Raw genomic sequence first — 21,146 nt, 5'->3', positions numbered from 1 at the left:
CACTGACTAAAGGTGCCCTTCAAAATTAATTAGTTTTCCCAGTGGTTTATAAATGCCTTATGGTAAAATCCAGCTGGATTATACTTTTATACTCTGATAATCACCATCACAGTTTACATTTATTTGTGTGCTTAACAGGTGCCAGGCACTACACAAAATGATTTATATAAATTAATTCATCTGATTCCAAAGTAACCCTGTAAGTACTATTATTCCCATTTTTCAGTAAGAAAACAAGAGTTAAAATAACACTCTTGAAAAAATATAGGTCTATCTTGAACTGAAAAACATATTGTAAAGGTACATATTTGCCCTCAAATTAAGTCCAATGTAATTACCTCTTTTAAGCCATCAGAATAGACAGGAACAGTTTTATCTTCTTTTTTCAAAAGCTAAGATGAACAATAAGAAACACAGTTAGAGTATCTGCTATATTAGTTTTTTCATGAAAGATGGATTTTCTGTGAAAGGAAACAAATTATCAAATTGCACTGAACTCTGAGATGAACCGTGAACAATAAAGAATGACATACTTTAAAAAATAATGCATTTTATGAAAACAACTCATAACATTTTGCCCATGTGTTACACCTTAATTTTAAGGAATAAAACTAGCAATGGTGATCAAAGTTCAGAGGGGAAACTACAGCGTAAAAATGCACTTTAAAAACAGGTCTATGATGGGGCGCCTGGGTGGCTCAGTTGGTTGAGTGTCTGACTTCGACTCAGGTCACGATCTCAAGGTCTGTGAGTTCGAGCCCCACATAGGGCTCTGTGCTGACAACATGGAGCCTCCTTGGGATTCTGTGTCTCCCTCTCTCTCTGCCCCTGCTCAGGCTCTCTCTCTCAAAAATAAATAAACATTAAATAAACAAACAAACAAAAAAAAACAGGTCTATGATAGAGACACAATTCTTTTTTTTTGAGACGGTTTATCTTGCACAAGACAAACTATCAGGTACAAATGTTATAAAAACTTACCCTTGTTTTTGCATAATTTAGCATTTCCTGGGTGGTTTCATAGGTTATCCACTGAGCCTCCAAGCAGTAATTCACCACAAATTCATCGTCCTGGTTCAGAAATACCAGACATAATGAGGCAACTAAATGTTATTCAATCCATCAATCCGAATACTCTCATACATGACAGGGAAAACACACCTGGATTTTATGTAGATTTTCCTTAGCTTCATCTACGAGTTTTTGCCATTTAGTCTGCTCGCTGGTGTCCGCCGAACTCAAGGCTAGTCTCTCTAATATATCATTGGATTTCACCTTGTAAACAAGCTGTAATTTAGAAATGCTACATTAAGCAACTTGAAGCAAAATAATTAATGCCTGTGGATGACTTTCTAGACTGCAGGCAATAGACTGTTATTGAAAAGGGTTAAGTCTCATTTGGCCCAGGAGTAAACAGTAAAGAAGCTAACACTTAGATGACCAAAAGGTAATCCAGATTACTAAGAGTTATGGAGACCACTGAGTCCTTAACTAAGGGTACTAGTAGCCTTATGTGAATTATCTCATTTAATTCTCATAAAAACCTGAGCAACCATTTATACCTCACCCTAACTCTATAGGGTGAATATTAATATTCCCATTATACAGTCAAGAAAACTGACACTCCAGGAAGGGTAAGGAATGCACCTGAAGTTACGCAGTTCCAAAGGGATGGAACTGGTTTTTAAAAGAGGACGATACAGGGGCGTCTGGGTGGCTCAGTCGGTTGAGCAACTGACTCTAGATTTCCATTCAGGTCATTATCCCAGGGCTGTGGGATCAAGCCCTGAGTATCAGCCTCTGCACTGAGCATGCAGCCTGCCTGGGATTCTCTCTCCCTCTATCCCTCTCCTCTCTCTCTCCCAAAAAAAACAAAACAAAACAAAGAAACCCAAAAAAACAAGAAAAACTAGAAGATGTCTGTTGGATATGTTGATTAGGTAGGTCATTGACATGTCTTGAAAAGTCTCGGGGAGTAATGTAGGAAAAACCTGATTGTAGTAAAGACTTAGTATTTCCTAAGAGGGTGGAGGGCGCCCCTCTGTTTTAAAAATGTAACATTTTAAAGCATGCAAAACAACTTTGTGAGTTGTTTAGAAAGTTATATGACCAAAGAGATAGAGAAATTAATGGAGTATTAAGCACTAAAATCAGAATAATGGATACTTCTGGTTGGGGTAAGGAGAATGATGTATTTGGGAAGAAAAGAAAGAGGTCTTAAGCTATATTGGTAATATCTTTTTTTTTTTTTTAAGTAGGGTGATGAGTATGTGAGTGTTATATTACCTTTTTGAACATCTGAAAATTTTGCAATAACTATTTTTTAAAAAAGCGAATGGGGGTGCCTGGCTGGCTCAGTCAGTAGAGCCTGTGACTCAGTCTTGGGGTCGTGAGTTCGAGACCCACATTGGACATAGAGATTACTTTAAAAATAATAAAAAAAATTTGGGGCGTCTGGGTGGCTCAGTCAGTTGAGCATCCAACTTCAGTTCAGGTCATGATCTCGCAGTTCACGAGTTCGAGCCACGCATCGGGCTCTGTGCTGACAGCTCAGAGGCTGGAGCTTTCTTCAGATTCTGTGTCTCCCTCTCTCTCTGTCCCACCCCTGCTCATATTCTGCCTCTCTCTCTCTCTCTCTCTCTCAAAAATAAATAAAACATTAAAAAAATAAAATAAATAAAAATAACAGTAAAATTAAAAAGTGAACAGAATAAAAAATCAGTGAAAGTTTTTCAGGGAGTGGAGAAACAGAAGTAGAGAAACTATGCTTTCTTATCATTTTTAGCTTTCGGAATTAGAGAATCAAAGTTGGTATTTGGTTTATAAAAAAGGAACCTGAGGTTTTGGGTATTTCTAACTCATGCTATTTCTAGCTGCTAAAGAACCTTTGACAAACTTAGAAAACTAGACATGCAACATAATTGTGTGGTCATCTTTTATTTTTATATTTACTTATTTATTTTATTTTTATTTTTTTATTTTTTTATTTTTGAGACAGAGAGAGACAGAGCATGAACAGGGGAGGGGCAGAGAGAGAGAGGGAGACACAGAATCAGAAGCAGGCTCCAGGCTCTGAGCCATCAGCCCAGAGCCCGATGCGGGGCTCGAACTCACGGACTGTGAGATCATGACCTGAGCCGAAGTCGGACGCTCAACCAACTGAGCCACCCAGGCGCCCCACTTATTTTTTATTTTTTGAGAGAGAGAGAGTGCAAGCAGGGGAGAGGAGTAGAGAGGGAAAGACAGAGACAGAGAGAGAAAGAGAGAATTGTAAGCATGGAGCCCAACACAGGTTTGATCCCACGACCCTAAGATCATGACCTGACCTGAAATCAAGAGTCAGTAGTAGTTCAACAACCTGAGCCGAAGTTGGACACTTAATCGACTGAACCACCCAGGAGCCCGCCCCTTAATACTTGATCTTATCTGCAGTATTTGAAACTGTTGATCACTTTGCACTAGACTCTAAAGTTTCTCTTTCCTTGACTTCTATCTATAATCATACATTCTTGTGGTTTTCCTCCTTTATTTCTTCCCAAATATGTATACAGCCCTTCTTCCTCAACTTCCCACATGCTGGTACCCCTGGATCTCATCCTGACATGAGATCTCTCTACCCTACACATTCTTCCCAAGTAGTCTGAGGCATCCCCTGTTGTTACCTACCTCTAAATTCAGCTAAGATCACTCTCCAACCTCCTACCAGAAAGGCTCGTTTCCAGTTTTTATAAAGCAGATCCTTCATCTTTTACCACTACCTGCTCTTCCACACATATTTCTCATTTTAGGGAGTGCCGTCCCCATCCCACAAGTATGCTGAGCCAGAGTCCCGCCAGTCCAATCCCGACATCTGTCCCTCCCTATGTTTGATCCCTAGTCCCACTGATTCCACCTTCCCTGTGCCTCTCATGTCAGACCTCCCTCTTGTACATCTCCACCTCACTGCACTAGTTTGGTCTCCCACAGAAAGCTGTTCAGTCTCCCAACTGGTCTTCACACCTCTAGTCTGCCCCTTTCCAAACAATTCTCCAGCTTTACAAAGTAACAATCTAATCAGGACACTTGTATTAGCTCCCTATCACCTGCAGAACACAACCTAAATCCTCTGCAACACACACAAGGCTCCCCATGCTCTGATCACCTAGTTCTCCATTATCAGTTCCTTTTACTGCATGGTGTGTATAACCTACATTCTACTCTTACCTAATTACTGGGAGTTCCTGGAAGCCCTGTACGCCTCCCTCACTTTACTTATGCTGTCCTTACACCTAGAATTCCCTACCTTCCACTGGACTATCGGGAACATCGTCAAGATCTGACATAAAATGATCTCTGTGAAGTCTTTCTGCCCCAGTATATTTCCATCTCTCCTTTGAATTCCTAGTCTACTTTGGTCATATCTTAATCATAGGACTGATCATACTAAATTGCAATTACGCCTCACATGTCTGTCTCCCCAGTCTCTACTACATGAAGAAATGCTCGTTTGATGAACACATGAATTCATGATTACCTCAACATCTAGTCCAAACTGAATAGCAAAGCTCTCGGCTTCAGCAAATCTGTGTTTGTGAAGTAACCGACTCAATCTGATGAAGTGAAAAACAAATTTCAGTGAAATCTTTATTAATCAGGGAATTTAAGGTTATCATTAAGGGGTAAGGCTTAAAAGAATATGAGAAGTTACCTGTTTTCTGGTAAAGCTTCTGTAAGACACCTGAGTACTACAACAGAGACTGAATCTTCAGATAGTCTGAAAAAAGTTTTCAGGGTGAATGAATTAATGGTATTAATAAGTAAATTGTAACTTAGCTGCTATTTAACGACTTATTTAATAAAACAAAATATGACCTACTTTGAATCATTTTTGCAAATTCCTTCCAAAAGGTATATGGTATCCTACAACAATAAAAAAAAAAAGTTTAAAACTGAAACATAGAAATAATTCATTTTAGGGGCACCTGGGTGGCTCAGTCAGTTAAGCGTCTGACTCTTGGTATCAGCTCAGGTTATGATCTCAGGGTTTCATGGGTTCAGGCCCCCAGGGGGCTCTGTGATGACAGCGCAGGTCCTGATTGGGATTCTCTCTCTCTCCCTCTCTCTCTACCCCTCTCCCACTCACGCTGTCCCTGTATCTCTCTAAATAAATAAACTTTGAAAAAAAATTTTTAAAAATAATTCATTTTGGTTACTAAGGTAACAACTGGTTTAGGTGAGAATTATTCATCAATGGATTCTAAACTCACTGTGAAAAACTGTTGGGAAAAAAGGATATTCCATAGTTTCAAAAAAATACCAGAGAATTTACTTAGCAATTACAAAGGAGAAAAAGCACCTCTACAGTGGAGAAATCTGGCAAAACTGCCTTAACCAAGTAATCACATTTATCATCAGTTATAGGACAAATGGACATAAGCCCCTTAACATGACACAGCTGAATACAGTATAACCTATGTGGTATCCTTGCCAAGAAAGCTCAGCATGTGTCTAATTATGATGCAATAACCAGACATATCCAAATAGAGGGACACTGTACAACACAACAGACTAGGATTTGGAAATGTCAATGTCTTGAAAAAAAAAGACTAAGGAACTATTGCACATTATAGTAGACCATGTGACCATGACAACAAAATTCCATATAAGATGCTTGATTAGATCCTGGATTAAGGAAAAAAACAAAAATAAAACAAAACAAAAAAACAGCTTTAAAGTAATTGGCACAATTGGTAAAATTTGGATCTGGATGGTGTATTTCGGAACAGTATTGTATTAATGTTAAATTTAACACCGGTATTATAGAAAAATGCCCTTATTCTCAGGAGAGACCTGCTGACGCATTTAGGGGTAACAGGCCATGATGTCTGCAAGTAAATTCCAAATAGTTTGGAAAAATATAGTGTGTCTGTGTGTGCATATGTGTGCATCTGTGTGTGAAGACACGAAACAAATGTACTAAAATGTTTTTTGAAAGATTAAAATTAAAAGATAAATCAGTAAAAGCAATGACCCTCCGCCCAAATTGCTTATCATTCATATTTCCTGTGGAGACACAAGAAAACTGAATAAGCAGAAGGTTCAGGTTTCATTTGATTAATATGCTTTTCTTTTTCTTACATGAAGACTTGGTTTGGGCAAGTATATTTGAGAACCTCTGGTAACAACAAATATAGTTATAAACCTGAGCTCTATTCAGGTATTACACCAGTTCCACTCATGCTTAGTTTGTTTTAAGTTTTTATTTATTTAAGTATCTCTACACCCAGTGTGGAGCTCAAACTTACGACCCGAAGATCAAGGGTCAAATGCTCTTCTCAGTCAGGCAGGCACCCCTTAGCTTATTCTTAATTTTTTTTATTATAAAGTACAAAATACACATCAACTTACTGTGCTAATTCCTGACTGGACCAGAGATGAAACGCTAGATACTTCCAAAGAATACAGTATTTCCATCATAGGTAATGAATAAACCACGAGATTTTTCATCTAAGAAAAAGAGAAGAGCAATTAATTTAGTAGGTCATATAAACCTACAAGGATAAGATAGCACTTTATATCAAGTGGCTAGATTAAAACACTTAGTACAAAACTAAATGCAAAAACAATTTTATAACGAAGACCACTGCTGTATTATTTAAATGTTACATATAAAATTATGCTCTATTCCACCTTTCAAATCTGTTGAATAAAAAACTGTACATCTGGTGTTCCTTCTACAATTTGTATTTAGGATGCATGTAATTCCTCAGTACCAGAACTGTATGGGTCACTCTAATGAACATTTTCTTGTGGATATATATTTTTAACGTTTATTTATTTTTGAGGAAGAGTGAGCAGGGGAGTGGGACAGAGAGGGAGAGAGAGAATCCCAAGCAGGCTCCAGACCATCAGTGCAGAGCCCGACATGGGGCTCAAGCTCACGAACTGTGAGATCACGCCCTGAGCCGAAATCAAGAGTTGGACACTTAACTGACTGAGCCACAAAGCACCCCCTTGTAGATATTTTTAATCCTGCAATGTTCCATTTAAAATAGGGAGCTGAGGCGTGCCTGGATGGCTCAGTCAGTTCAGCATCCAACTTCGGCTCAGGTCATGATCTCAGGGTTCCTGAGTTCGAGCCCCATGTTGGGCTTTGTGCTCACGCTCAGAGCCTAGAGCCTGGAGCCTGCTTCAGATTCTGTGTGTGTGTCTCTCTCTGTTCCTCCCCTGCTCACACTGTCTCTCTCTCTCTCTCTCTCTCTCTCTCAAAAATAAATAAAGATTAAAAAATATTTTTTTTTTATTGGGGAGCTGAGACATATCCTTTTTTTTATGAGGAAAAAAGAACTCTGCAGGATTATTTCTGATTTGTCAAGTGGGCACTACTTAACTACTTTCATATTAGTTAATGCTATTTCTAACACATAATATGGACAAATGTGAAATAAAATCTTCCAATACCTTATCAGCAGTAATTGTCAGAGCTACTAATTTGAGATTTGTAATCCCTTGCCTAAGAGAGAAAAGAAGGTTTACGTTAATAAAACAAGCTTTGCCAATCGCTACATAGAAGCTAAGTCAAAGGGGTATTCTTAAAGGTTAAAATTGATTCCCACAAAGACACTGAACCTGGTTTCTTCACGTTTATAGCCCAGATTAACACTCTTTCTAACACAACCACTTGGAGGTTTGAACTACCTATTTGTTCTCAATGAATCTGGCCAGCAATGGAATGATCCTTACCCTGTCAGTCTGTCCAGAGTTAGTTAGAATGTAATACATAATCAACGATCAAGAAGCCTGATTCTAAAAGAAAGGAAACACTACTAGCGTCATAATGTACCACGTGACTGATGAAGGAGACTCTGCTTCTGTGGTAAGAAGAAACTCTTCAATGTGAAGAGAGGGCCAGTTCCATATGGGAGTCAGAGTGTAAATATCCCACAAGCTCAGCACATTCTGCAAAAGGAGACATTTCACGGATACATCTTCTTAATGATATTTCAGGATCTTACATTGTAGGATCTTTTTGATTTATGTACTGAAATAAAGCATAGCACACCAGATAGTAATCCACCCCACTTAAAGTCCTCATCTTTGTTAAGTATGACAAATATCACATAATACCAAGTGAAAACATTGAAGGAGAAATATCAGAAACATACATCAGTATCAAGAACAAAAAGTAGATTGTCTATCAACTGGAACTTCTTTGCACCTGCAAAAGAGAAAGCAAGGTGTGTAAGAACTACATTTCTGTATTACAGATAGCCACATTTAAATAATAAACTATCATGTTTATGGAAAGGCAGACCTACTACAACTAAAGTTTGCATTCTCACATTCGCCTCTTTATATATGTATATACGTATATGTCTACATGTATACATATATATATTTTAACTTTATTTTGAGAGAGATGGAAATAGCATGAGTGGGGGAGGGGCAGAGAAAGAGGGAGAGTAAGAATCCCAAGCAGGCTCTGGGCTTCCAGCCCAGAACCTGACGCCAGGCTTGAAGTCATGAAACCACGGGATCGTGACCTGAGCTGAAACCAGGAGTGAGATGCTTAACTGACTGAGCCACCCAGGTGCTCCTGCCTCTATGTATTTTTAGATGACCACTAAAATGTAAAATCTCCTAAAATGAAGAGTAAAAACTGCAACATGTCAAGCATACATGGACAATTATCTAACTAACCTGGCGTGTTTCAAAGAGCAGTAAGGTAAAATGGCCTGTTTGCCAGACTCAGGATGATACTGACCTGAAAATTAAAACTTGCTAGTGTTGACCCCAAGTAGTTTCATGAACTTATTTTACCTTTAATAATCTCTGCATCAAGAACATTCTTAACTGTCATTCCTTTCTTGGAAGAGTCTGGTTCCCATTTTGAGAATGCACAATTACCAGTTCCCTACAGAGGTAAAATAGCACATCAATTGCAAATTTCGTTCTTAGATCTGAATTCTCCTCAAAGCAGAAACACCCAAGTTGTACACATTACATATTTCAGAATATACTTATGTACTCAAGCCCAACTAGCTTTTTATCTTCCAGTTCCCCTTTTAGATTGCCTTCAACAGAACAGGATGGCAAGAACAGCAAAGTTTGCTGTTCACTGTTATCACGTGAATATTTAATAAGGAGTGGGCATATTCAGGCAACTCACTCCAAAGACATGGGGTAAACTTTAAGACCTCCTCCAGTAGTATGAGATATAGTTTCTGATTAAGTATTTTCATTAAAGTAACCACAACTTTTTTTTTTAATTTATAAATATTAAATCATTTGAAACCCTAATGAAATATTGAACCAGATACACAGAATAGACAAATGTGCCTGCTTCTTACTATGAAATACAAATTTGGTAGGTAAAAACGGTGTAAATGCTATAATTATGTTGAATTTTTGCCTCCTTCTTGAATATAATTAGATTTTTGTTGTTGTTTTTATCTAGACTCATAATTGAAAGAAATGCTAAATTTCAGGAAGAAACTAGTGAAAATAAAGATGCAATATTTTCCAACAGAGAAACTTAGGTATACTTACTGAGTTAATTTTATGACATTAATTTTATAATTTCCCTGCTTCTGTTAATATATTACAAATTAATTTGTAATTTAACCAAAACTATGTTAATGAAGAAACACTTCTGAAGCAAAAAACTAAAATTTTATAGAAAGAATTACCCCAATTATCACAGGAATTTCACTGGCTAAATCTCCAGCCACAAGATTGAGACAACCAAGAGTATGGTAATTTTCAGTAGAAATAAAACTGGACTTGATTTGTCCTTGTAACTGCAAAATTAAACAAAAATAAGAACGTTATATATATGTTCCACTGTCGAAATTCCTTGGAAAGATAAAAATGAATTAAATCCATCTGTTATAAATGCATTTTTACTTTTTTTGTTTGTTTTATTTTCTAAGTTTATTTATTTTGAAAGATGGAATGAGAGTGCAAGCAGGGAAGGGGCAGAGAGAGACAAAGAGAATCTCAATCAAGCTCTGCACTGTCAGCGCAGAGCATGACACAGGGCTCGAACCCAGCTGAAATCAAGAGTCAGATATCCAACCAACTGAGCCACCCAGGAGCTCCTGTTTTTTTTAAATAGATACCTTTTTTTTTTTTGAAAGGCTTTATTTTTATTTTTTTATTTTGAGAGAGAGAGAAAGCACACAAGTTGGGGGTGCAGAGAGAGGGAGAGAGGGAGATTCTTAAGCAGGCTCCATGCTTAGCATGGAGCCCAACACAGGGATCTTATGACCTTGGGAATACCTGAGCCGAAATCAAGAGCTGGATGCTCGACTGACTGAGCTACCCAGTGGGCCCAAGATATTTTTTTAAGATTTTATTAAAAAAAATTTTTTTAAACGTTTATATTTTTGAGAGACAGTGAGTGGAAGAGGAGCAGAAAGAGAAGGAGACACAGAATCCAAAGCAGACTCCAGGCTCTGAGCTGTCAGCACAGAGCCTGATATGGGGCTTGAACCCACAAACCGCAAGATCATGACCTGAGCTGAAGTCGGACACTTAACCAACTGAGCCACTCTGGCACCCCTAAGATTTTATTAAGTAATCTCTATACCCAACATGGGGCTTGAACTCACAACCCCGAGACCAAGAGTTGCATATTCCATCAAAGGAGCCAGCCAGGTGCTCCTATAAATGCATTTTAAAATGGAAATGTTATTAAAATATTATATCACACTAATTCCTAAAACATTAGCCACTAGACAATATCCAGAAACACTCTCCCCAAACTTAAATATAAGAATCAACAAGACAATGTGGTTTTGTTTTCTTACCTTTTTTGCTGTGTTGAAGTCTACATTCTCAATTGCTGTATGAAAGGAGAAAGCAGACTAAATTTATAGTATTAACCTATGAAATACACACAAGTCACCCTTGTGTGTTAAGTCAAAATTACATACAATCTAGTGAGAAGAACACAGGTCAGAAACTAATAAAGAAATGTTGACTTTTCAGTTTTGCCCTTGACCACTGATATAAACTGTGACAAGATGTCATAGTCAGGACACCAGCCAGGCTGCCTTTTTGTCCCTGGAATGCTTCTCCATACCTTCCCTTATCATGTTTCTCCCTCCTAAGAGGGTCTTCTTCCTGCTCCAACTCTTCTATCCAAGCTCTGAAGTCCTACCTGTAAAGTCTTCATCACTTTGCACACCATTTTGGTAGAGCTCTTTTACTTGTCTGGCTTCTTCATTACACTATGAAGAACTATGTCTTGTAGTATCCCCAGGACCTTGTATGTTCTTGGAACACAGATTATTTAAGGAACTTGCTGAACACATGCTCTGAACTAATTCCTTAACCTTTCCCAGCTCACAGGAATGTATGGTCCATCCATTCACTTAGCACATACTATGAATTATTGTCTGTTATTGTTAACATGTTTATATAGTCACTTCAGTTTCCAGGTTCATTCTTTCCATCAAAGAGCATTTATTATTATGCTAGTGTGTGTCTTGTCTCCCCAGCTAATCTATAAACCCCTTAAAGGCTACAAACAAAGTACATTTCCTCAGATTCTGTTGCAGCCCTCATAATGGAGAAACATAATATGAATACTTAAAAAAAAGTATATGCAGTATCATAGAATCTAATGAAACTAAAATAATATTCTCTCTTTTTTTTAATGTTTATTTATTTTTGAGAGAGAGAGCAGGGGAGGGGCAGAGAAAGGGAGACAGAAGATCCAAAGCAGGCTCCACACTGACAGCAGAGAGCCCAATCTGGGGCTCAAACTCACAAACTGTGAGATCAGGACCTGTGCTGAAGTCAGACACTTAACTGACTGAGCCACCCAGGCACCCTCTCTCTTTTTTAAAAAAATATTTATTTTGTGAGAGAGAGACAGGGGAGAGAGGCAGAGAGAGAATCCTTAGCACAGAGCCTGATACAGGCCTTGAACTCATGAACTGTGAGATCATGACCTGAACTGAAATCAAGAGTTGGACGCTTAACCAATGGAGCCATCCAGGTGCCCCCTAAAATAATATTCTTAAAGAAAATATTCAAAATTTTACCCCAAAACTAATAAGAAATATTGCTGCAAAGCAATAATAAGAAAAATCCATTACTTACCTTGTTGAATTTTTGCAAGCTGAAGGTTTGTAATACAAAAAAATCCATTGTTTGTAAGCAGCAGCATATAATAGGTACCTATTGAAGGAAAATCAAACCAGTTTCTCTAAAAGGTGTGTGGATATGAAATTTAAGCCAGTGTTTGGACCTAGCTTAAAAATATGTCAATTTGCTCATTTAAATTCTAATCATCAAATAATATACTAATGATACAGATAAAGCTTATTTACAAAGAACTGTTATTTGCAAAAACAATGTTAACTTCCTTGAAACTTTATAAATCAAAGTTCATTTGCCAAAAAAAAAGAAAAAAGAATCTTAGATATATTGAAATAAATTAAGTATAGTTAACATTTGTTGAAATAAAAATATGATAAATATGCTAAAACCTACAAAAACATTTTAAAAGAATATAATTCTCCTTGGTAATCATAGAATTCTCAAAATGGTAAAAATGAGTTTAGAATATTATATTTAGGAGAAGAACATTTAAACCTCTGAAAAGGACTAAAATAAAAAACTTATTTCTTACAGTAATATCACTTGAATCACTAGAAAATTTAACATTGTATAAAAAGCATAAAAATAGAGTCATGTAATTTATTAACTATAAAGTTGATTTTTTGATTGGATATTAGTCAGAGAGCATTAAAAAATATTCAAAAAACTTACCTTCACTTGAACCGTCTTTCTCAATAACAAGATTCCGGTAAGTACGCTGATTTTCATCATGAGCTTTCTGAATAAAAGCCTAATTGCAAATTCATTTCAAATGATAAGATTAAACTCAGAAAACACAATTAAGGGTTATATTCTCTAAAGCCCAGGGTTATCAATTATTATTAGCAATAATTCTGCCTATGTTCCAAACATTTTAATTTTGAAGTGGAAAACTATTTTGGACAAGCATACTATCTTCAAATCTTAATTTTTAAATTTTGCATTTACTTCATGTTTCTGAGGTATGATTCTTAAAATTTCATGTAAAGAACATTATTTTTTCCATTTAAAGCACAAATTAAGCAACGGTTTATTAGTTTTCGTTGTCTAAGAGATAATTTCAAATTTAGGTAACAAAAAGAAAAACATTAACAGCGTCTTACATTAGTGAGTAATGTTTGCTTCGATGTTACGTGAATAAGATGTAAGTTGCCACTTCTCTCCCCAACCAAAAGAAACTTTCCTTCTTGACATAGGCCAACTACATCCACTTCGGTATCTGAAAATTTCAAATCAAAGTTACAAGCTTCCCACAACTCTTTCTGCCCACAGGTCCTGTCCTCTTGCTTTAATAAAACCATCTTTTTGCACTAAAAAACAAAAAGTTATAAGCTTCCTTCAAAAACGTTTATTTTCAATCAATGCAAGAAATTTGCAAATTTTGTCATTAAAAGCCAACTATTCAAGTTTCTCTTAAATACTTCCAAAAGGTGGTGATTAAAAAAGAATGTGGAGGGGAGGGGTTGAGGGTGAGGAGGCAGTGAAAATGGGGCATGGGCATTGAGGAGGGCATTTGCTGGGATGAGCACTGGGTATTCTATGTAAGAGATGAATCACAGGAATCTATTACTGAAGACAAGACTACACTGTATACACTGTATCTGTATGTAAGCTAACTTGACAATAAATTATTTAAAAAATAAAACAAAACAAAACAAAACAAAACAAAATAAAATAAAATAAAATAAAATAAAATAAAATAAAATAAAATAAAATAATGTGGGGCACCTGGGTGGCTCAGTTGGTTAAGTGTTTGACTTCGGCTCAGGTCATGATCTCACAGTTTGTGAGTCTGAGCCCTGCATTGGGCTCCGCACTGGCAGTGCAGAGCTTGCTTGGGATTCTCTCTGTCTCCTCTCTCTTTCTCTGCCCCTCCCCTGCTTGTACATTCTCACTTTCTCAGATAAATAAACTAAAAAAAATTTTTAAAAAGAATGTTACTCTTGTACTCAGTGAACAAAGATTTACTGACCACTTACTGCATGCTAAGCAATGGCCTAGGTCTTTTGCATATATCTAAGAATAGTAACAAAAGAGTCCCACCTTCATGGAGCTCAAATCCCAAGGCAGAAATACATGGTAAACAATTAGAGCATAATAAATTACATGATATGTAAGAAGGTGGTAAATTTTCTGGAAAAAAGAAAAAGTAGAGCAGGAAAAGATAGTTTGGAAGAGCCATGCATGTTGCAGCACTGACTGGAGCCCTCAGGATAGCCCTTGTGGATAAGATGAGACATAAACACTTTCCACAAGTGTATTACATGTTAACACAGCCCACTACTCCATGATGAAACTGTCAATCTTGTGGATCATTCAGGGTAGATACATTAAGATTCCACAAAATAGGAGTTCCTTGCCTCCATACTGCGATCAGGATTGGCTTCTCACATGCATACCTCCTGACTTTTTCTGTTGTCTAAGTTCTTAAACAAACACTTCAACAACCACCACTCACAATTTCAGAAAAAGCATTCACAATGTTTTCCCCTATATTTCAGCACACTCACTGACTTGTCCCTTATTCTTACGTCCACATTTGCATATACTTTAAGTCCTTCAACTCAACGAAGAATTTATAAGTAATTTAAAAACTTTTTACACGGCTATATATATTCTAAAACTATTCAAATACCTGTCTTGATATTGAAATTATGTACAAGATTCAGGAATGTGAACACAAATGAGCTCAACTGGTTTCTACAGTAATTCTAATTTTAAAAACCAGGCAAGTAAAGTCAATTTGTTTCACATGTACCCTTTAGATTTACTGAGGAAGGGGCTAATCTCAGGATCCCTTGCATCTAGTACTCTTTGTCCAAAAAGGCATTCAAGATTAATTTCTTGAAATAGTCCAATTTCAAGTCTTAGAAATAATGAAGTAAAGAAAAGGCAATGCAGTAGAAATTGGCAGAAAGCTATATCTGACTTCCAATTTATTTTATTTCATTACATTAGACTTACCAAATATAAGATGCAGTTGAAGCAATCTACAAACACTGTCAAGCAGGATCACCGATTGATCCACTACAATAATAAATCCGTTACTTAGGCTACATGCTTGTATCTTTGGATTTAACGAGGCCTGTGGGAGGGAAAAGCATGACTAAAATAAAATGTTTTTATACAGTTTAACAATGCTTACCAAGAGTATCATCATAGTCCCAAGCACCTACATTTAAAATTTGAAAACTTTTTTTCTTTTTTTTTAGTCCATATATCTAACTAGTCAAGCTTTTCTTTCTATGGTATATCAATCCATTCAGAGTCCAAAATAGGGAAACAGTCCAAGACTGCTAAGAAAGGGCAAGGGATTTTCATGAGCAAGTCTTTGTTTCCTAAGGATGGATCTTATGCCTGAAGGAGTCAGCAGGCATGAAAATAAACAAACAAGCCATGACTGGCGCAAGGTCTCAGTGTCTGGGATATGACGGCTCGAAGGATGCAAACAGGAGGGCTCACACCCCCACAGACAACAATAAAGAGAGCAGAACCAGTCAGATTAAAGCCCCGAGGAAATGCAACTCTGGTATGGCCACGCCAGAAAACTGGATCCTTGTGCAAAATGTTCTGAGTTTTAAATATTGACAGCCAAGTCAACATTTTAAAAATTACTATGCAAGCCAAATAGGAGTCTCTGGTCTTCAGCTTCTGGTACTTGGAGCTCTGCACACAAACGTTTCTGGAAGCAGTTGGACAGCTCAGTGGTTGACAGTGCTCAATCACTTGCTGAGTAATCTTGGGCAAATGCCTCAACTGACCCCTCTGTACTCTCCTGTACCTACAACACTGGCCTGTATGAGCATTAAATGACTGAATTTGCGTAAAGGCTCAGAAGATAGCCCTGCATATAATATCCACTCAATCAGTGTTAACTGTTCTTAATCTCCCCTGGCTGGGTTTTCATCCAATCCGTTCATTTTGGGCCTGTTTCAACAGTCACCTTTTCCAGGTGAAATTCTTGAAAATGCCACCACATTCTGATGCTTCTTAATACTTTTAACTTGCTTCTTCTGATAGCAAGAAGTTACCCCAAAGCACTGCAAAGGAGGAACCGTGCAATACCTTCCTGGGACGTACCCATACAATTCTCTCTGCTTGGATAGCTCTTCTTCCTCCTCTTCTTTTTTTTAGGACTTTATTTTTTAAGAGTAGTTTTAGGTTCACAGGGCAATTGAGGGAAGGTACAGAGAATTCCCAAAAATCCCCAGCCTCCACATATGCACAGCTTCCTCCATTATCAGCATCTCCCACCATTTGGTACATTAGTTACAACTAAAAAACCTATATTGACACATCATCACCCAGAGTCCATAGTTTATATTATAATCCACTCTTCCTATTGTACATTCTGTGGGTCAAAACAAACGTGTAATGACATATATCCACCATTATTATACTATACATTTTCAGTGCCCTAAATATCCTGTGCTGTGCCTGTTCATCCCTCCTCCCCTCAACCTCTAACCCCTGATAACTACTGATCTTATCACTGTGTCCATACTTTTACCCTTTCCAAAATGTCGTATCACTGGAATCACACAGTATGTCACTTTGGTTGACTTCTTTCACTTAGTAATAGATACTTAAGTTTCCTCCTTTCTGTGGCTTTATAGCTCATTTCTTTTAGTGCTGAATAAGAATTCATTGTCTGGATGTACCAGTTTATCTATTCACCTACTGAAGGGTATCTTGGTTGATTCCAAGTTTTGCTAATTTTAAATAATGCTGCTATAAACATCCATGTGCAGGTTTTGTATAGATACTAGTTTCAACTCCTTTGGGTAAATACCATGGGGTCCAACTGCTGGATTGTATGGTATGAGAATAATTTCGTTTTGTAAGAAACTGCCCCAAAGTTTTCCAAAGTGGGCTGTACCATTTTGCATTTCCACCAGCATGGAATGAGAGTTCCTGGTGTTCCACATCCTTGTCAGCATTGGGTGTTGTCAGTGTTGTTGATACTGGCCATTCTGATAGGTGTGCAGTGATATCCCGTGATTGCTTTGTTTTTTTAAGGTTTATGTATTTTTTGAGAGAGTGAAAGAGAGAGAGCTTATGCCATGAGTGGGGAAGGGGCACAGTGAGAGGGAAACACAGAATCTGAAGCAGGCTCCAGGCTCTGAGCTGTTAGCGCAGAGCCTGACATGGGGCCGGAACTCACACACTGTGAGATCATGACCTGAGCTGAAGTCGGATGTTCAACCAACTGAGCCACCCAGGCGCCCTATGACATCATATCTAACAAAGCTTTGCCTGATCCAAGGTCACAAAGATTATTTTGGATTGTTTTTAATTTCAAATTCTTCTTGTTTATTGCTGGTATATAGGAAAGGAGCTGACTTTTGCATATTAACCTTATATCCTGCAAGCTTGCTATAACTGATTTTTATTTTGTTCATTTATTTTTTAATGTTTATTTTTGAGAGAGAGAGAGAGAGAGAGAGAGCATGCACAGGGAAGGGGCAGAGAGAGAGGGAGACACAGAATCTGAAGCAGGCTCCAGGCTCTGAGCTGTCAGCACAGAGCGTGACACAGGGCTGGAACCCACAAACCCACGAACCGTGATATCATCACCTGAGCCGAAGTCGGATGCTTAACTAACCGACTGAGCCACCCAGGCACCCCTATAATTGCTTTTTAGTTTCAGGAGTTTTTTCAGATTTTCTACATAGACAATCAAGTCATGTGTAAACCAAGACAGCTTTCTTTCTTTCTTCCTGTATGCCTCTTCTTTCTCTTTCTTGTCTTATTGAATTAGCTGACATTTCTAGTATGATGTTGGAAAGTAGTGAGAGGAATACCTTGCCTTGGTCTGATCTTACTGGGTAAGTTTCTAGTTTCTTACCACTAAGTATGATGTTGGCTGTGAGTTTTTTATATTCTTTATCAAAGAATAGTTTGTTGATGTGAAGCATTACACCGATTTTTCCAGCTTTACTGAGATACAATTTATATCTAACATTGTGTAAGGTTAAGGTGTACAATGTGATGATTTAATATAGATACATATTACGAAATGATTACCAAAATAAGGTGGTAATTACTACAACCATCACCTAAACATTAATTGATTTTTGAATGTCTAAGCAACCTTGCATACCTGGGATAAATCCTATTTGGTCACAGTATATAACTTTTTTTTATATATTGTTGAATTCAATTTGGTAATATTTTGTTGAGGATTTTGTATTTCTATTCAAGAGAAATATTGCAGTTTTCTTTTCTTATAATATCTTTGCCTAGTTTGGATATTAGGGTAATGCTGGACTTACAGAATGAGTTAGGAAGTATTTCCACTGTTTATGAGTAAGGTCCCCAGAAAGAGGTCCTGCTTTTCAAGCCCTAAAAAATGCAACTCTTCTTTCTAATAATTTGTCTCTTCTTCATTTAAACCTTCTTTCTTAGAGAATGAAATATTACATTGACTAAGGAAAGTGGAGGGAACTTGGGCTATAATACTCTGAGAAAAAAATCAGATGTACTTTCTCTACAAAAAAAGACCCTTTGTTTACAAAAAAATACTTTATCAGAAGCATATTACTGAAAAGGAGAATCTGAGTTTTTCTATAGGATTCAAACAATAAGGTTTCAAGCCTGGGCTGAGAATGGTAGCATTATTATTAAAAGAGGAAAGGGGCGCCTGGGTGGTTCAGTGGGTTACGTGTCTGACTTCGGCTCAGGTCATGATCTCGTGGTTCATGGGTTTGAACCCTGCTATCAAGTTATACAGTGTCAGTGCGCAGCCTGGTTGCGATTCTCTCTCCCTCTCTCTTTCCCCCTCCCTCACTTGCATGCGCACACTCGTTCTGTCTCAAAAATAAAAATAAACTTAAAAAATGTTAAATAAATAAATGAAGAAAATGAAACGTAGAAAGAAATGCATGAAAAGGATAAATGTAACCTCAGCAGTGTGCTTAACTCATGGGTGGAGTATGGGAGAGCATGGGAAAAGGTAGAGACCTCAGGGGCTTCAACTCTACTGGTAATGTTTTATTTCCTGAGCTGGTGGTGGGTACTTTTTATATCACTTTATATACATTCTGTATGTCCAAACGTCAAGAAGAGCTATGAAATGTCCAGTTTTGGAAGTAGTGAACTTAAGACAATAGTGGGAGAATTCAGATGGAAATTTCCAGTAACGTGAGACTGAAACCTGATTCCTCGAGAAAGTGCTGTCAGCATTTACAGAACATTTACCATGTGGCTACTAGGCTTACTAAGTATTTAGCAAAAACGTTTTGAGTGAAAATAGCATCATAATCATTACCTTTTCAGAGGAGATCTTCGCTAGCAAATCAACTTGATATAAAGCGGTTCCATGTTCTTTTCTTGAGCCAACACTTAGGTACCCGCTTCCTGTATCATCACTTGTCAGCAACTCAATATCATTCCACATGTTTCTGAGATTGTCTTCCTGGGTCAGGAACCACTACTTTCCCTGTGACAGTATGTAAAATAAGAGAACAAATTATATTGTTGCATAGAACACAGTTCCTCGGGAAACAAAAAGTTTTAACAAAAAGGACATATAGATATATGTGTCCCTATAAATATAGATGCATATGTATATATACATATACATATATATATAAATCCAATGAAATCTCCTCTTTGTGTTATTTCTGCAGTCACTAGCTACTTTGGACCAATAAGATAAATGGAACTACAGCTATGATTATCATTAGAGAACAATGTATTGGTTTAGGAACATAAATCTGATCTCAGCAATGTATCCTAGAGCTTCTAGTATTTTGTGTACCTAGCTCAAAATTATAACAAGTTTTCATTTGAAATAAACCTTTAAGCAGGATAGCAATGAATAGTGGAAGCTCTGAAGTCAGACTATCTGGGATATCCAAGGATGGTTAAGGTTCCAGCTGAACTTTAAAAAAAGTCTGTTATAATGTTTCCAGTAACGTACAGTAAATGAAAATAAGAAGGGAAAAATTGGATTGGGTTTCTGACTGCACCAAAGAGTATACATATAACCCCGGGACAGTCGCTTGAACATCTCATCAGCAAAGACTATATAACTCATTTATGTATGGCGTGTGGGATCAAATACAAAGACGGAAAACAATCCCTGGATCGATCGCTGGTGGGGAACAACCACCAAATAATTACAACTGTTTGGTAAGTGCTAGCAGAAATAGGTTTTAAAATTTACAGAATGTACAGCACAGGGAAGGAATGATTTTTGACTTGGTGCTCCATGTTTACGACACTCGTCCTGGATTTTGTTCCTCAATTCTCTGTAACAAAGACATAGTTGTACCTACCCACAAAGGTTGTTAGAGGAGTTTTAAATATTCACAGAACAAGGCTTGGTTCGCGGCAAGCACTCAGTCTTATGCGTTAGGTGGCTATTTTCATTGGTGGAAACAGGGAAGATTTAGGCTACGGTCACAGGACGTTTCTAAACACGGGAAAGAGTTCTTACCGAGAGTGTAAGGCCAAGAGCAAGAAGCCAATTATGCAAAGCTCGGAGGGAAAAGTGACGCAGGCCGAATGCACAGGCTCAGAGCCTGGAACGAGTCTGGGGCAGGTGCCAGGCCACAGCAAAAATGAAACAGTGCAGGAGCTAACGAATCCTCGACTTCAAGATTGGATTTTTATGCTCGGTGCCGCAGGGTAAAAGATACTAAGCAGACGAGTGACTTGATTCGAGTAACGATTTGAGGTCACTCCGGGTGGAGAACCGATTAGCAAATTAAACGAAATCAAAGTGTCAATTAGGCCCCCATGCATAAGTGCTCCCAGCTGGGCAACAGACCAGCAAGAACCGGCTTCAAATTCTCTCCCGCCAGCGTCTTGAGGGAAAAACGCCCCGAGGTGAGATGAGGCCGCTATTCCTTCGACGTGAACCCACCCCCAGGTCTTTACAGCAGCGTGTTTCCCCCTCCTCACCTGCAACTGCAGAAACTAAAGAAGAACACTCAAATTTACCGGCCCGCTTCCTTCCCCCGACAACTGTCCCTAATCTCTTCAGGTTCTAGCCCACAGGTTTAAATTGGCGGGAGAACACAAACCCAACCCCTTTTACGGCGGCCGGA

The 21,146-nt window shown here is 37.8% G+C and overlaps 1 protein-coding gene across 1 annotated transcript in view; it reads right to left on the bottom strand.

Moving 5' to 3' along the window:
- Positions 1-21,058, bottom strand: part of KNTC1 (kinetochore associated 1) — a 72,392-nt gene extending 51,334 nt beyond the window's left edge. The window contains exons 1-19 of the mRNA XM_030336843.1: positions 21,001-21,058; positions 19,361-19,531; positions 15,055-15,175; positions 13,194-13,309; positions 12,763-12,841; positions 12,091-12,168; positions 10,791-10,825; positions 9,669-9,779; positions 8,800-8,893; positions 8,145-8,197; positions 7,823-7,938; positions 7,441-7,492; positions 6,388-6,486; positions 4,856-4,899; positions 4,688-4,753; positions 4,514-4,589; positions 1,162-1,287; positions 982-1,071; positions 339-392 (exon numbers count right to left, since the gene is read on the bottom strand). Coding sequence (XP_030192703.1) covers positions 339-392; positions 982-1,071; positions 1,162-1,287; positions 4,514-4,589; positions 4,688-4,753; positions 4,856-4,899; positions 6,388-6,486; positions 7,441-7,492; positions 7,823-7,938; positions 8,145-8,197; positions 8,800-8,893; positions 9,669-9,779; positions 10,791-10,825; positions 12,091-12,168; positions 12,763-12,841; positions 13,194-13,309; positions 15,055-15,175; positions 19,361-19,489 — 1,539 coding nt within the window. The 5' untranslated portion in view covers positions 19,490-19,531; positions 21,001-21,058. The remainder of the gene's footprint in view (positions 1-338; positions 393-981; positions 1,072-1,161; positions 1,288-4,513; positions 4,590-4,687; positions 4,754-4,855; positions 4,900-6,387; positions 6,487-7,440; positions 7,493-7,822; positions 7,939-8,144; positions 8,198-8,799; positions 8,894-9,668; positions 9,780-10,790; positions 10,826-12,090; positions 12,169-12,762; positions 12,842-13,193; positions 13,310-15,054; positions 15,176-19,360; positions 19,532-21,000) is intronic.
- Between the last annotated feature and the right edge of the window lie 88 nt (positions 21,059-21,146).

Source organism: Lynx canadensis, chromosome D3 (assembly GCF_007474595.2).
Source record: "Lynx canadensis isolate LIC74 chromosome D3, mLynCan4.pri.v2, whole genome shotgun sequence".
NCBI lineage: Eukaryota > Metazoa > Chordata > Mammalia > Carnivora > Felidae > Lynx > Lynx canadensis.
The sequence above is the reverse complement of the archived record's forward strand: the minus strand, read 5'-3'. Positions and strand labels throughout refer to the sequence as shown.